This window comes from Synchiropus splendidus, chromosome 2, assembly GCF_027744825.2.
Source record: "Synchiropus splendidus isolate RoL2022-P1 chromosome 2, RoL_Sspl_1.0, whole genome shotgun sequence".
NCBI classification, from domain to species: Eukaryota; Metazoa; Chordata; class Actinopteri; order Syngnathiformes; family Callionymidae; genus Synchiropus; species Synchiropus splendidus.
Window position 1 is genome coordinate 36,170,756 of NC_071335.1, and position 16,423 is coordinate 36,187,178.

The 16,423-nt window shown below is 42.6% G+C and overlaps 1 protein-coding gene across 6 annotated transcripts in view; it reads left to right on the forward strand.

Annotated features, from left to right (window-relative positions):
- The window catches only part of LOC128755062 (adhesion G protein-coupled receptor L3-like), a 136,053-nt gene that overhangs the window by 95,814 nt on the left and 23,816 nt on the right, over positions 1-16,423 (forward strand). For all 6 annotated transcript variants that reach the window (XM_053858268.1, XM_053858270.1, XM_053858272.1 and 3 more), the window contains 5 exons: positions 349-532; positions 10,137-10,259; positions 10,389-10,594; positions 12,630-12,806; positions 14,756-14,965. In XM_053858268.1, coding sequence (XP_053714243.1) covers positions 349-532; positions 10,137-10,259; positions 10,389-10,594; positions 12,630-12,806; positions 14,756-14,965 — 900 coding nt within the window. The remainder of the gene's footprint in view (positions 1-348; positions 533-10,136; positions 10,260-10,388; positions 10,595-12,629; positions 12,807-14,755; positions 14,966-16,423) is intronic.

The following is a 16,423-nucleotide window of genomic DNA, read 5'->3' on the forward strand; positions in this document are numbered from 1 at the left end:
CTTCCTCTTGGACCTCAAGCGCCAGGATTTTTAGACATGCTCAAGTTAGCCATGGCATATGAAGTGGAAGGAGATTAACAAGCTAATAGACTGATCTGCAAAAAACCCCTAAACTCACATGAAGGTCGACGTTATGCTGCTTGTGTGTTTGCCTTTTCTTCTGCATGGGAATGCTGCATTCGCTTTGTTATTTCAGTCAATCCGAATAACTTCTCATCTGCTGACTGATGTCATGTTTGTGGGAAACAATCATGCGGATGGATGTGCGGTGGATCAATGGATGTACATTCCTTTTCACAGTGTCATATTTTTCAGTCAGTGATGGATGTGTTTCTGTTGCTGCCCCAGGCGATGGTGGAGACGGTGAATAATCTGCTGCAGCCACGAGCCCAGTCCGCCTGGAGAGGCCTGTCCACCAGCGAGCAGCTACATTCTGCCACGCTTCTGCTGGACACCGTGGAGACTGGAGCCTTCATGCTCGCTGACAACCTCCTCAAGACGGACACCGTGCAGGAGACAACAGAACACATCCGTGAGTCGAACATTGTTTCCTGACTCAGGCGGAGAGTTGGCTTTCCACATGCCCCTAAAGGTTCTAACTTTGTGATAACACCTGCATGAGGAGGGTTTAACCCGACTCCATTGAGCAGTCATGTATCAGACAGCCACGGTCAAATGTGAAAACTTGCAAAGTCTTTGAAAAACTTTTGGTGTCGGAAAATTGTGTCAGTGTGAGAGAAGCAGAGCTGGAACTTTTCAGGAAACTTTAAAGCGGCCATTGAAAAACATTGATTCATTATTTATGGGGTATTTTTTCAGTCCTCGCTGATTTTTGCGAAACTGAACGGTTTGAATGTGACGAGCTATTACCACTTTCGCCAGTCTTTTGAAGTAGAAATCACTGAAGCCGTTCCAAAACCGTAGCAACCACACAAGCATCCTTCAGTCAATCACGCCCCGTTCCCTTGCTTCGTGAATTGGACCGAGCGGATATGAAATTGTTCCTTTTGTGCTGTCATAAGAATGACAAAAATTGATTTGTTTGATTGGAGTGTATTAAAAAAAAAAACACCATGGTGGAAACGTGAGTATTGAGGCGTGAAAGAAGAATGTTGCACCGTAGATTCTGAGGACTTGAATCATGGTGGCAGGATTCTAATCCCCCACAACAATCCCTCTCAAATGTCATGCCATTTTCAGGTGTGTAGTCTGTGTGGGAGCAGTGAGGCCTTAAACCCACACCCCAGCAGTAATACAATTTTGGATTCCAAATTTCTCCAGGCACTGAAAGCTCGCAGTTAAGCTACCTATCGATCATTGGGTTTTTGGCAGTGCAAAATAACAGCTGTGACTCAGCGCAGTTATACCACACGCAGCCATATGTCGTCATTGACAGCCTCATTCATATAAACTGCCTTTTAAAGTGACATGCGTCACAGTGTTTTACCCACATTGATCATTTCATTTCAGAGGGGCTCAGACCTCTTGATACATGTGATTCTGCCCGTAGATGTGTGGCATTATTCCGCTGAACGTATCCTGAGAGAACACTAAACTGGATGTAGGTTGAGTTTGCTCTTCTGGGGGAATGTGGAGACATTTCCCAGGACACATGGTCTCTCAATGAAGGCATCACTGAACCGTCCTCACTAGATAGTGAAGCCATCTCAACTACTGATTCAGAGGGGCAGCGTTTCTACTCCGAGCCTCCCATGAGCTTCTGGTTCTATTTTGAGGTCCTACCCCCCCGGTGGCGACTTGTGTCCTCCTTGACAGAGATGGGCCACGTGCGGCCTTTCCCTGCGTTCATGCCCTCAGGATGTCAGAGCAAAAGTACAATTTTCTTCTTTTTCCTGTCTTTTTATCTCTCAATTGCATTGTTTTAACGAGTAATGCACATTTTTAGCTATTTTTTGTCCCTTGAATTAATTTAAAAATCGAGGAAATACCTTGGAATAAAGTCAGTTTTGACATCATATTTTCATCGTTGCTTTGTTTTGTTTGCCAAAATATTCATAAGCAGGAAAGATCTTCCATTATTTATCATTTTTATTGAGAATCTATGCAGAAGATTAATTAATATAAGATAAAATATGTATTTTGAGCATGGTACAGTATGTTGTCATGTAATTTCACTTTTCCCTTTCCTATACTATTTAAGTCACAAGATTCAAATTTCATTTAAGATTATTTTCTTCTGACCATCTGTCTTTTGGCAGGTAAGTTGAATTGTCCAACCCTGCTCCAAGGCCACTGTGCTGTTTGACAGTAGATCAGTGTGTCGTGGAAAGGTTGGGCTCTTTTTTGTTCAGCAAGACCGGCTCCTGGCTGAAGATGCTGCTTTGAATCACTGCGCTGCAGCGTCTCAAATTTGTCTTTGTCCCATCAAAATAGCCGCGATTCCAACTGACTTGTTCAGTGGCGTTGTCAATAAAGGACAAAAGAAACACCAACAAGATCTGATCTGATTCAAAGCTATTGAAGTCTGGTCGTTTTTCCATCCTAGAAAGCCAAAATCAATTGGCAAACCGCTTTGTTTGCTGTTAAATAAGCTGAATTTGTTTAGTGAGTGTCATCTCTCCTCCTCCTCCTCCTCAAGTCGCCAGGCAGGGTGTCCACTGAGAGGCGCCAGTCCCGCCACTGAAATCCGAGGCAAAGCAACAGTGGCTGGTTCAAACTCAAGGAAAACATTTTGGCTGAAAGAGCGTAGAATCAAAACACTTGAGTCAGCCATCTTGCCTGGAACCTTTCCAGCAATTTCTTTTTTTAAGCTTCCATGCTTGACTTTCACTTGTACAGTGAGTGACGCCACAACCCTGGTGCACTTTCAGGCAGCTTCAGTGGCTTTAAAGGTTTCATGAGAAGCCTCTCTGACAGAAAATCGTGGAAAAGATTTTACGCATTTCAAACTGCCACGTGTATATTTTTTGAATTTTTTGCTCTGTGAGTATTCTTTATTTTCAAAATCGCGAGCTCAGTGTATCTTATTTACATAATATGCTTTATTTACAGCCTCTTGGGAATATTCATCAAAGACAATATTAAAATTATTGCGCTGCAAAATCCGCAGAGGCACATCCACACGTGTTGGAAAAAAGACCTTGAGGCCTTGCCTTTTATTTATTTATTTGTTATTCTTTTCTCCGTTTGGTACTTTAGAATGAAACTGACAAAGCATTACAGACCTTGTTGCCATGGTGTTTTGCACCATCTTTTCCTCTCTCCAGCTCATTTTCATCATCGCTCACCGATAATCTCATTAGTCGCCCTCTTTTTAAGGTAAAAGTGTCCAAATTAGACCTTGTGTTGACGCAAAGGTGTTTAATGAACAACCTACGTGGCGACATTCACCCGTCTTTGGCCGCGTCTAATGTCCAAGCCACCTTGAATTTCCACCGCCAACGTGTCGATATGTTTGAAGCAACAGAAGAGATGTGGCTCTGGTTCACTTTCCTGCCCCTTCACTCGGCCACTGTAGCCACGAACACCGAGACCATCCCAGGGAACATCTCTTTTCATGCTTCATTTTCCTATTGTCATAAAGATATGTCTTAGTAGACTAGAATGACTGCATTCTATGGCTCGCACTTTACACTGTAATGACTGATTATTAACAATAAACAAAGAATTCTTGGGGTTATTAATGGTACATTTGTGTAATCTGAAGTGTTGGCCTCCAAGAGAGTGAACTTGTTACCCTACGCAGTCCAGAAAGAAGGTAATGGATGACTCATAAGTGAACTGATGTGTGCGTTTGTGTACTTGTATCCCTATCTTTGTGGGGATACATTCTTGGAAACACACCTACTTATGAGGACATTTTGTTTTGTGAGGACATTTTTGCCGGTCCCCACAAGTCAAAGCCTCGATTTGAGGATAGAGACGTCATTGGGCCTTAATAATTCGGTTAAGAGCCCTGGTTAAGTTTAGCCTTTTTTTGTGGATAGTTAGGTTTTCGGTGACAGTCTGGCGAAAACATGGCAATGAGAGGTCCCCACAAGGGTGGAGCTATGAACATGCGTGTGTGTGTGTGTGGTTGTCATCTCAGACATTTTGAATTTACATGCACTTGTATTTTTTCACTCATTTGGATGTTATTTTAAGGCTTTCTTGAAAACCTTTTTGTCATTTTTGTCATCGGTTTTAATGATCCCTCTCTCTTAAACATCAATTTTTGTCGATTTATCATGTTTTCATTTGATGTTTTCTATGTAAAATATGGTCTTACTGGCACTGGAAAAGGAAAGTAGCACTTTCTTTTATTGGCCTTTCTTTTCCTTTTCAATCGACAATTTTCCCCCCATTGATAAAACTGACAGCCATTGAAAGGAAAAGTCATGACAGACTTTCAGGGCACCGCATGATGAGCCGGGTCGTTCAGCTATCCTCATGTGAACGTGATGAGTAAAGAGCGAAGGAGTGTGTGCTCGAGGGTGATAGTGCTGGCGGAATGTCAGATGATGCTTTCAGGGTTATTTTAGCTCACGTTCACTTCAGTAAGCAATGAAATCATGGTCTTTCACACGAGACAGCCATTACAGATTCAGACTACAGTCGGTTGCAACAATGTGTGTGAGGACCAGAGTTCTTCACCAGCCTACACAAAATTGAATTTGCATAATTTCCACCAAGATGCACCACGTGTGGTTACATAAACGGGAAATTTAGGTTACCACATTTCTGTAGAACTTAAAAGGGGGACTAATCTTTTGGTGGAAAATGTTGTCAGTGCAGTACTCTCCTCTATTTTCTGTTAATCTTCCCTCCTAGCTAATCCAGCGGGCAGATCCGCCATGATTATCTCTTCCTTTATTCATAACTGGCCTGATACCGCCTCTCATCTCACTTTCTCTTCTATCTTTTTCTCCCTTGCTGTTTTTCACTCCCCTCTGAATTTTGCTTCTCCAAGGAAGAACAGCATAATCCCTCCCGAGATTGTGGCTGATATATCGCAGATTGTATTTTTTTCTTTGCTCAATGAGGAATTTTAGGTGCATTGCATGATTCTTTTTTCTTTAAAAAGTGTGTTTTGCTGCCTAAAAAAAGAGGTGAATGAAAATTAAAAAACAGCAGTCGTCGCTGAGGAGGAAGGGAAGATGATGCTTTCTCCAAAGCATCTGCAGAAGAGCCATAGACTTGCATGAATGAGTCTTTGTGGCAGGTGCACACTAGTGTCAGGGTCAAACAGCTACCCTTGTTTTGGCCTTACTTTTCAGAACCCCGCTGTTGACCCCAGTACATGGAACCTGAAAGCTTGGTGTGTGGCTGCAACCTGCAAACCTGCAACCACCGTTGCATGTCGTATTTGTCAGTCACGTCTGCAAAATGTATCGGCTGTATGCACATGTTTCATTGCAGGTGCCTTCAACATAAACGTCTGTTACTGTATGTCTCCTTGTCATCAAAAGTTGTATTAGATGGAAACAAATACTTAGGAACATTCCAGTGCAACATGTCATTTTGCCATTGTATTGTTTACTCCCACCTGACGATAGCAACCTCCCACTTCAGTTCCCCTTAATATGAGCTGGTTCTAAAGAGAGCATGAGTTTCTTAGAGTCCAGAACAGCACCGATGCTAGAACCAGAACAGCGCTGTGTGAAAGGCTGCAATGATTGTTTAAGCAATTCCAGTAGCTGGGGTTTCACTACGTGGGAGAAGCACTCACTTTATAATGTGCGTGTGGCTGCTGTCGCTGAGTTGCAGACAGATTCTGATACCAAATTGAGCGGTTACCTTTGTGTTTTCAGTAATCCATTCGAAGGGATGTTTTGAGTCCAATTTCAGTGTGAGGGAACAAAGTTGTCAAACTCAGTTCAATGACATGTTTCACAGCCACAAAATCTGGTGAGATTTACATGAATCCTATGTACAGTAATGTTATATCCCCAAGGCTTTTTATGGAATGTCTAATTCCCAATTGCAGATTACTAAAGTCGCTCATCTGTTCCAGGTCTGGGCTAAAATGTCTGTTTCTGTTTCCTTCCTGATGTCCCTGGGTCAAGCTAAGTAAATCAGTATAGGGCTTATGACATGCTTGTTACTGTCGAAGCGACTTCAGGACTTGTGTAACATGGAGACCAAGGGTGAGCAATTGAATATAGCATTATGTGGGTTAGGGCTGGTGTGGACAGTGACCACACCCCCCCTCAATACAGAGCTATGGCAGAGACGTGTCTACTTGATTTCACATAGTTATGATCGGAATTAAGAGTGTGGCTGAATAACACACCCTCCCATTGGTACAATGATTGTTGATTTGGAGCGATGTGACTGTCATCGCAGGCAGATGTGGAAGTGAGAGAGTGAGAAACATGTCGAAGTCATTTCACCAATATTCAACTCAAACGCGGTCTGTATTGTGTTTGGATACAGACTGTGTCATTAATGCTGTAGTTACCTACCTCGCTCATGGTTACAAGTTCCTTTTGAGTCCAAAAACACTGCGGTAACTTCACCGTTCTCTGGTCTGCCAAAGCAGGAGCTTCATGTATTTCCATCTGTGAACAACCAAGTGCGGACAGGACGGTGCACATCAGCTTGTTTGGACTGGATAGGAAGTGAGGCCTTGGCTGCGAGTGATTTTAGCCTCCGAGTGTGGACTTTATATGGCGTTTAAAAATGTAGTGACCCGTCGTGGGCTGAAGGTGTCATCCTGACCAATCACAGCAGAGTGGGCGGGGTTGGGGAGAATGAGAGCTCTGTAGTTCCTGGGAAACTAAGCATTTATGAGGTGCGTGGCTATGTACATTTTCTTATGTAAATATTTCAAATCATACAGAGTTATGTGCAAACAGACACAGAATGATATGTTGAATGTGGTTCCAATATAATTTTTAAAGACACTCAAATGCCATTTTTGGTGCCTTTCATGATTTGACCCCCACCATAGCGTGACGTAAATAAAAGTTAGTACATTCATATTTCTTGAAAGAGACCAATAAATGCAGTGAGATAATGCAAAAAAGGGAACATGTGAAGAAACAGGAGCAGAGTTAATGGGACATTTGACCGCCATCATCAGTTTCACACTGATCACATGAGGGCCGGATCACCTACATGGGGTCCCGGAGGTTACCTAGCACTGAGAGGAAAAGTGTAAATAGTGTTCTTGTTCAAAGCCAAACACTGATCTCAAAGATAACACCGTGAGAACAGCGTGAGTGTGATCATGGTAATGAACAAGTGTGTTTCTAAGGAGGATTGTCATGACAAAGAGACATTAATTAGATTAGGCTCAGCGTGCTTCGATGTCCCGCCGCCTTCAATGAGTGTGAATGGGAGTTGTGTGAAAAAAGGATTTTAATGATCACTCTGTTAGCGCGCAACACTTAACCCGCATTATTCTCAAGAATGCTATTATTTTGAAAGCCATGCCGTTGAATGGGCCTCTCTTGTTGTCCCAGAGCTTTTTACCTCCCGTCTTGTTGTGCGCGCTGAAAAAACACAACAGCTTGTCATCACATTTCTTCTCCTGTGCTCGGCGTCCGACTCTCACTGTAACAGCCCATTTCCTATTTCTCATCCATTTCGCTTCTCCGACCCACGTTTCCTTTTATCTGCTCCCTCCTCTCAGCCCTGTCCTTCTCACTCCGCCACGGCCCCCACCCCTCTCATTTCCATCTCAGTTGGTCTTTGTCTTTAAACAGAGAGACGGTTTTATCATGAAAGCAGCGCCTTAATCGTCGAATCACTCAGATGTGTAAGATTGCAACGCTCCAAGGGTATAATTATGCGTTAATTAGGAACTTTATCTACTATATTACAATGTGATAATCGGCGAGTACAATTAAACTTGGCTGTTCAAATATTGTTACTTCAAGGATTCAAGGTTTTCCAATATTCCTGTGGATGTTCGTTTTTATTTTTTCATTCGACCTCCAATACAGCCCTTTTTACGCGCACACATCCACAAACAAGTGCCGTATGTATTTATATCCTCTGCCATAACCCTTTCCCCAGCCTCTCCCACTAAACCTAACCATCCAAAACGCATGGCTCACCTTAACCAGGACTCTCAACCAAACTTAAACCCCATTATGATGACCCAGTTATTTTTTAAATTAAGACATGCACACGCTCACAGATGCTATACATGATACATTGAAAAGGTTTTGCATAAGCTGTACAGTAGGTACAATTGCAACCATGGCTTCCACCATAGCAAAGAGCTCTGATCTCACTGTTCCTCCTTGACTTGGCTGCCTTGACCACACGAGCCAGGAAAGTGACAGCTTTCACTTGCGTTCGGCTGGATGTAATCTGAAGCCTGTATCAGTGTGGGAAAATATTGTGGAATTCCTTTTCTTGTACTCATGTGTGCCGACACTCCCTTCATTTGTTGAATGACTCCCTTTAAAATCGGACCTGTTGTTAGTTGGAGTGCCGTGTCTCCGTCAAAGGCAAAGATGTCAATATACCAGCACGTCATCCATCTCTCTATTCTTGCCCTTACTTGTCACAGAGAGGAACTAAAATAATTCAAGCGGTGTCTGGGAATGACCAAGTGGGAAGGGGTCCTGGGCAGATCTGCTGAAATGGCTCTCAGTTATCCAGGGCTTGCCTCAGTATTTCCTCAGAGGAGCTGGACAAAGGGAAGTCGCGTGGACCCGGCCTTGGATGTGTGTCTCCTGTGTTTGTCTGGAATATTATTGATATTATTGTTATGATATGAAGTCCCTCAAGATCTCTTCAGAGGGGCCCAGACGTGTAAACAGTGTTTTGAACTCAGGATCTCATGGCTCCTGAGCGTTCCAGGCCTTTATAGGTTGAACAGCCCGCCATGATTAAACTCAATACTTGGACTGATTACAAAAATGCTTTCAATATTTCTTCAAGGGTATTTACAGAATACCTCGAGGACCCCGATGATTCTACCGAAGTGCTTTATGTCGAGAGATTTTATCATCATAAAACCTGGAGAATTTCACTGCTCAGCCCTTAAACATGGGAGAATGGCAAATGCATTTGTGGGGGAAAATAAACCCAAGTATGAAATGACTGAAGCAATCCTGTTCCCTTGGAAGTGCTGTAGTTAAGAAGAAAAGGTCCCCAGGCTGGATGAGGCTATCAATACTGTCTCATGTTCTCCTCCGATTGTATCTCAGGGTGTATTTGTGCAGGTTATAAAGACCTTTGCTTTGGCTAGAAATGGGAATTTAAATGTAGGTGCAATACGAATATAAAGAAGCATAAATGTTAACAAGCAAAAGGAAGTGTGACATGAGATTATATTACATTAATATATATATATAAATTAAGGACAATTTGAGGGTGTTTGTTACGCTTATAAAGTGATTCTGTCTAAAGCTTTGGCTTCAGTGCAAAGAAATGTGTTAATGAACCAGGGTATGCAAATGGAAGTACAAACTGCAGATATTTCATATGTAAATATTATTAGAGTTATACAGAAGTTACATTCCCAGCCTTGGGACTCTCTGGCTTTTCAGTATTTCTCATGGAAAAAGCGGGAGGCAAAGTCACTGCTTTTTAATTGAAGAATAAAGGTTACTGAAACACATTAATAATTGTGCAAAATATCAGGTCTATGTCAATAATGGACCATCTACCTGTTTCTCCATTATACCCACCTCTCCTTCCTGACCACCGGGGCTCGCCATCTTCTGACTCTGACGGTGTGAGACTAGAAAATGTGTCAGTTCAAAATATTGCGTGTGCCTTCTGTTGTCACAGGTGTGATCTGTCAGAGAAGATCTGGTGCTACATTTGAGAACATCGATTCAACTGAAATATTAGCCTGTTTGTCCGTGTTGTTGCCAACGTTGACTGAAGATCGACAGGCCTGTTTGTAGCGAGCTAACCTGCTCTGACAGTTCCTGCTGAGTGTTGTCTATTTTAACCTTAATTTATTTTCATTTGATTTGTTGTTTAATGTCAAATGGTTTAAAGAACAGTAGTTTCAATGGTCTTGAAAACAAGTTTTATTGATATAGTTTTACATAGTTTCGGCTCAAACCTGGTCAGGCTAGGAAAGTTCTTGTTGTTGTTAATATTGTACCAATTTATTATCCTTTTTCCCAAGGAATTAGTTCCCTCATTTCATTGAGGGAAGTGTTTGATGCATGATGAAGCTGACGTGACGTAAGGTGAACTGACGTGTCCGTGGTCTGTTTCAGAGCTGGAAGTGGCCAGGCTGAGCACAGATGGCAACCTCGCCGACTTGTATTTCCCTCAGTCAGAACTACATGGAAACTCCATCCAGCTATCAGCCAGCACTCTCAAACAGCACGGCAAAAATGGTGTGAAGGAAATCTCTCCTCTCTTTTTTTTCTCATTCTCTTTGCTGTGAAAGTCCCATCTCTCCGGCTCTTTGACGTTCCTCATTGAGTCAATAACACTCAGAAATGTTCTGCTTCTTTCTCTTAAAGGTGAGATCAGGATGGCCTTTGTGCTGTACAGAAACCTGGGAGCCTATTTGTCCACAGAGAATGCCAGCGTCAAGCTTGGCCACGACGCTCTGTACCCCAACTACTCTGTGATTGTTAACTCCCCAGTCATCACAGTGTCCATCAACAAGGAGAGTAACAAGGTCTACCTGTCGGAGCCGGTGGTTTTCACAGTCAAACATTTGCAGGTAAGCAGGGCACCTGGCTCCTGGTCGTCTTTGAGGTTCCGTCCTGAAGCAAGTCGGTTCGGAATGAAAGTGAAGGACTCCTCTAACCAAGGTCAATGGGAAATGTGCTATTAACATTTTCTGAATTGTGGATCATGAAAAAGATTATTTTAATGCACTTCATCTTATGCACGCAGAGAACTTTTGCTCGTGCTTTACGTGCACGTGACACACTTTCAAATATCTGCTCGTAATGACTTCTTCTGTGGTTGAATTCTGTTCACAAACTGAATCACACAGACACATGCACAACAAAAAGAAATAAAAAAAATAACGTAATGAACTTCACCTCCAGTACTGGATTATTGTTTTAGCTAAGGAGAAGGCGTTCAACACAGCCAAGTGAGCTGAAAAGAAGTTAAGATGATTGCTCAGCAATTGATGAATAAATGAGAAGCACTGACGCCCCATTTACCATTTCCCGAGTGTTTAGATAAAGGCAGACATCTCTTGGCCGCTCGTTTTCACAGAAACTGTTTTTCTCACTGAAGTGGGTTCCTCTGAAAATCTGGGACCAAAGTGGAGATTTCTGGGAAAGTTTTTGTCTTGCCATGTAAACCTTGAAAAACAGAGTTTTAGGTTCTGTTATGCGCCAGACAGTGTGGAATCATTGGAGCACCCCTTGTTTACGGTGGAGTTTGTTTGGCTGGTCATCATGTTTGAACCGTCCTCTCCACGGAGTATGTGTTTACATGGACTGAAGAGGAGTGCTGCTGACATCACCGGAGCATTAGTGAAGCACTGAGTCACACACAAAAACAAACTGTTATAGTGAGCGATGTTGTTTTCATTACCAGAATCCCTGTCCAAAAATCAATAAAGAAAGCTTCCTTGTTTAAATAGTGGCTATCAGGGATCGCTCAGTTCTGTGTGTGACTCTTCCATCATTTCATCTGAATGTATATACGTATGTATTTGGGTTACAAATACATTAGAAACTACATGCTGTTGAAGTGGGGCTCATTCATATGTCACTACAAATGCAGTAAGTAACCCAACATTGCCATCTTAGGTTCATATAAATGCAAAAGATTTAGTGTTTGCAGTGTTATTTTTCAACACGTTGGGGGGAATAGTTGTATATCAGAATGGTTTCCTATGTGTAAACATGGCGTCAGACGGCAGATTGCGTTCACCGAGGCGCTAATTTTATCTGACAGCCATGATTCAAGAAGGCCACGTGACTTTGAAAAGTGAAATCGAGCTCGACTGTCGAGAGGGGAAGGCCAGCATCCTACCGACCTCACCACCAGTGGTGTTAGCTTGACTGTATTTGCACACCCCCAGACCTTCAGTGGTATTATCTTACAAGGCTGAGTCGATGTTGAAGGAACAATAACAACAGGTTTCGTATCCATGCTGCGTTGTAAAAAGCCAGCTCGCGTATACTGAAGGCACAATCGTGATACATGCTATTTTTATCGACTTTACTTTGTATTTTTTCCGGCCCTTCAACTCCAGATATACCAGTCGCTGTGGATAAGCAATAGTTTCCTGTTCTGGCTTTAATTTCTCCGATAAGTGAAGTAGAAATGCCAACCCAGTTTGTGATCCAGCCGGTCGGCAGCCAAAAAAAATCTTCCTCTCAGTCTCGCTTGGTCATTTGGACAGTAGCTGTCCCAGTGCAACACACACAGATCCGTCAGTTTACACAACACGAGCAGCTTCTCGCGCCTATTCATTGCCGCCACCTCCTGCTACGTCTCCATGTTTATTTGTTGCTGCTCCCTGTCATTCTGTCCCTTCTGTTTGCTGCATTGTTGTTGTTGTGTGTTTGACTGCCTCTCTGTGTGTCTTCCTTCCTATCACATTTTCCCCACCAAATCCTCCCACATTGTCTCACTATTTTTGGCTTCTTTCACCACTCCAACCTCCCACCTCCCGATGACTAAGTAACCATGCTCTAGCAGCGCCCGCTTTATGGCTCATTTTTAAATGTATTCGACTTGTGCGAAGTTTCTCTCACCTCCTTCTCTTTCTCCTTCCTTGCCCTCAGCATTCGGAAGAAAATTTCAATCCCAACTGTTCGTTCTGGAGCTACTCCAAACGCACCATGACTGGATTCTGGTCGACGCAGGACTGTCGTCTGTTGGGCACCAATCGGACACACACCAGCTGCTCCTGCACCCACCTCACCAGCTTTGCAGTTCTCATGGCTCATGTGGAAGTCAAGGTATGGGTTACCTGGTTCAGAAAGTTTCTTGTGAGATTTCATGCTCAGGGTCGTCAGGCTTTAGAAGGGAACCATGACACTGAACACAACATCTGGATTACAGATTACATCCCCCGGTGAAGTTGCGATGTTGCCAGTCCTACATGAAAGTGAACCATCTGTTTTTTGTGCCTGGTGATGCATTAAAATGGAGTTGCAGGTCTATGACACACATAATACATAACATAACACAGATCCAAGCATAAATAGGAATGAAATAATGTTGGAAAAGGAAGTACAGGAGAGTTATTATTATTCTTATATGTGCTTATTGATGTTATCCCTTGTATCTCTTATACCTTATATCGATTTTGACAGTATGATAAACTGGGAGACTTTATCGTGCCACCATACCCTTCCAAAGTGTCCAAAGCCTTGTGTATTGTAGCCTGAATTAAGTCTGTACTATACCTGTATTAGGACTGTGTATTGGCAGGTATCTTTCGATATGATACGCATCCTGATACTGGAGTGGTGATACGATACAGTGTGATATGTTGCGAGTTATTGTCATACTTGTTAACAAGAGCCATAATTTGGCTCTTAATTGCTATGAAGTAAGTCCAGTTTGACTCACAGTTACATTTTGCAGTCGCACGTGCAGTGTCATATCCACATATGGATGTATTAAATATTGAAAATATCACACACTGTATTGTGATATTTCAGCAAAAATACCGAAACAATAGAATCACGACAACTGATCATGTCAATATTCTCTTACACCCATAACCTGTATTGTGCAGTGTATATATAGTATATATATATATATATATGTATATATCAAGTACAACCTGAACTGTACAGATCAGATGTAGCCATGATACAATCTGACATCTGAAAAGTTGCTCTAGTGCCATTATACATCAATGAATGGACTGGTGGGTGAAAGCCGAATTGTTCTGCCGTGTGTAGGATAAGTCATTCGTCATACTTTTTTTGTTGTTATATCAATGATATAGCACTAATCGGATCTGATTTTGTGTGTGACTGGCTTCTTCTTTTTTTGGCCCCTGGGCTACAGGCTTCAACTTCAGGCGCATTTTGGCGTGAGCTTTCAATTTGCTCCATAGTGAGAGTTTGTGCTGTGGATTGACCACAGCACCTCTGTGTGTATAGCACTGATGTGGCTGCCAGGTTGTGGTATTCTGATGGATAGAGGCGAGAGTCACACACAGTAGTGGGTTGGCTGTAGTAATGTGATACAAGCCTCACCAACACGGTAAAGTTTTCTGAGGAATCCTATTGTACTGTCGGTCCCGTGACATGGAGCTCACATCACTGTGGCTAAGTCAGGGGCTTGGCTGCTGGCTCACGGCAAAGGTTCAGTTCCTTGTCTCAAAGTGGCGGCTGGTGACCATCCTGGCATCAGGTAGTCAGTATGGCAGTAGGCCGGATTAGCAGGGAGCGCTCTAGCGAACCATCCAGATACCGGATTGCTACGACCAGGTCACTGCTGCACAGGCTCTTCCCACCATTCTTGTTTATTGCAACATAGGCAATAGTATTGGGTAAAAAAACAAAAAACAAAAGGAGTATCTTGACGGCGATGTGCGCTCTCTTTAGTTTCTTTCTGTTGTTGAAATATACCTGAGGTGAGTCTCTCATATCTGGTAAAGCACCCATCAAGAGTTCCCACCCTTATTTTCACTGAATATGATTGCTCTGTATTTTTTTATTGTCAATACACTGTAAGGTAATAATAATGCATATCAGGTGATCACATATGGCCCATTGTGTTGAGTGCTTTTTGTATAATTTTAATGTACTTTTCTCCAACTGTAAACTTTTTCTATTTCATTGAATCAACCTATTTTTTTTTAACATGCAAATTTTCGGGAATGTTTTGTTTCACCGTGCGGGTGTGTGTCGTCTGTTGTTGATCTTGCCATTCTCTCTGGCACACACAGAAAGCGGACAGCATGCACGACCTGCTGCTGGACGTGATCACATGGGTCGGGATCCTGCTGTCGCTGGTCTGCCTGCTCATCTGCATCTTCACCTTTTGCTTCTTCCGTGGGCTGCAGAGTGACCGCAATACCATTCATAAGAACCTCTGCATCAGCCTCTTTATTGCTGAGTCACTCTTCCTGGTGGGGATCAACAGGGCGGATCAACCGGTGAGCTTCATGTTGTGTGTGTGAGTCTCTGTGCGGTGCACATCCATGTGAGGTGCGTGAGGATCTTTGCATCCTCTGCATATGTTACACTCTCTTTCAGCTTTGCTAATTGTATTTAATAAGTGGTTTGATATAAGTCATCCATTATCAACCGCAGCAATTAGTAATGTTTACAGTGAGATTTCCCCAGTGAATGATCAGTTAAACTCATCACGTCATAATAATAATAATTGACAGGTTGTATATTGAACAGTTAACATCCAATGAATTGATTTAGCTCTCCATTTTTTGTTGTTTAGTTCTGGGTTTTTTTTGGTTGTTTTGTGGAAAGCCCATTGCACATGGTTCCACTGTGTAATCCACTATTGAATAATTGAAATACAGATGTTTTTCCCGGAAAGTTAATTGAGTATCACATTTTTAAACAGGTTGATTTAAAATATTTACATCCATCGATGCAGTATTTTTGAAATGAAATCATTTTTCTACACAGCATATTGTGCCGTTCGATTTTTCAGTGTGACTTACCACCGGCTGTTGTTCCTGCCGACAAGTCAAGCATTCATTTCTAAAGTGCTGTTTGTTAAGAAGGGCTTGTGTGTTTGTCGGTGCAGCTGGGATTGTTCTTCTGCTTCATGCGTGCTGCTGTGGAATTTATTATCTTACTAATTACTTGTGACCATGTGCGACCTCCATTTACGTTGTAGCGTGTTGCCAGTTAATCCATTAAGACCTGCAGGAAATCTAAATGACTTTGCATAAGCAGCCATTATACCTGTATCCTGTGTGTGTGTGTGTGTTTGTATGTGCGTAATCGGCACTGTGCAATCCGAAAAAAAAAAAAATGGAAATGCATGACTCCCTTTCTCCCCAACCTCATTGTCTTTTGGAGATAGTGCAGTTGTCTTCCTCCCCTCCTCCCCCCAAGTCACCGGCTCCAGAGCAGTTGTTTGATCTGGACTTTGCCTTGTTCGACAGTTTTCTTCACATTTAAACCACCGCTGGTGTGTTGGTGATAATGTGTCTGACTCACGTTCACTCAGCCTTCACTCAGATGTGAACTGGGCAGGTTACCCCCTGAATAAGATAATAAAAGGGCTTTTTTTTCGCATGTTTAAACTTAGCTAGTCACTTGGAGTTTGGTCTGCTTGCTTCCCTTGTTATTTGACTGGCTGATCTTTTTCTTCGTTGCTTCATACAGCCATGTCTGTTGCTTGGTTGGTATGGATTTTGTTGGTAAGTGGGTTTTGACTGGAGACTTGGTGGTTTACCAGTGAGCCGTTTTTTGGATCGCATGCTTGGCTCATTGTGCAGTCCAGTCAGGTTAGTGTGTTGGTCAGGCTTGTCTGCAAGTTATTTTTCTGTTGCATTTCCTCACTTTGAAGGGATTAAATTTGTGTCACTCATGCTTCCATCTTCGTGTTTGCACGTCAATAATGATAGGTCTGCTTTGAATCT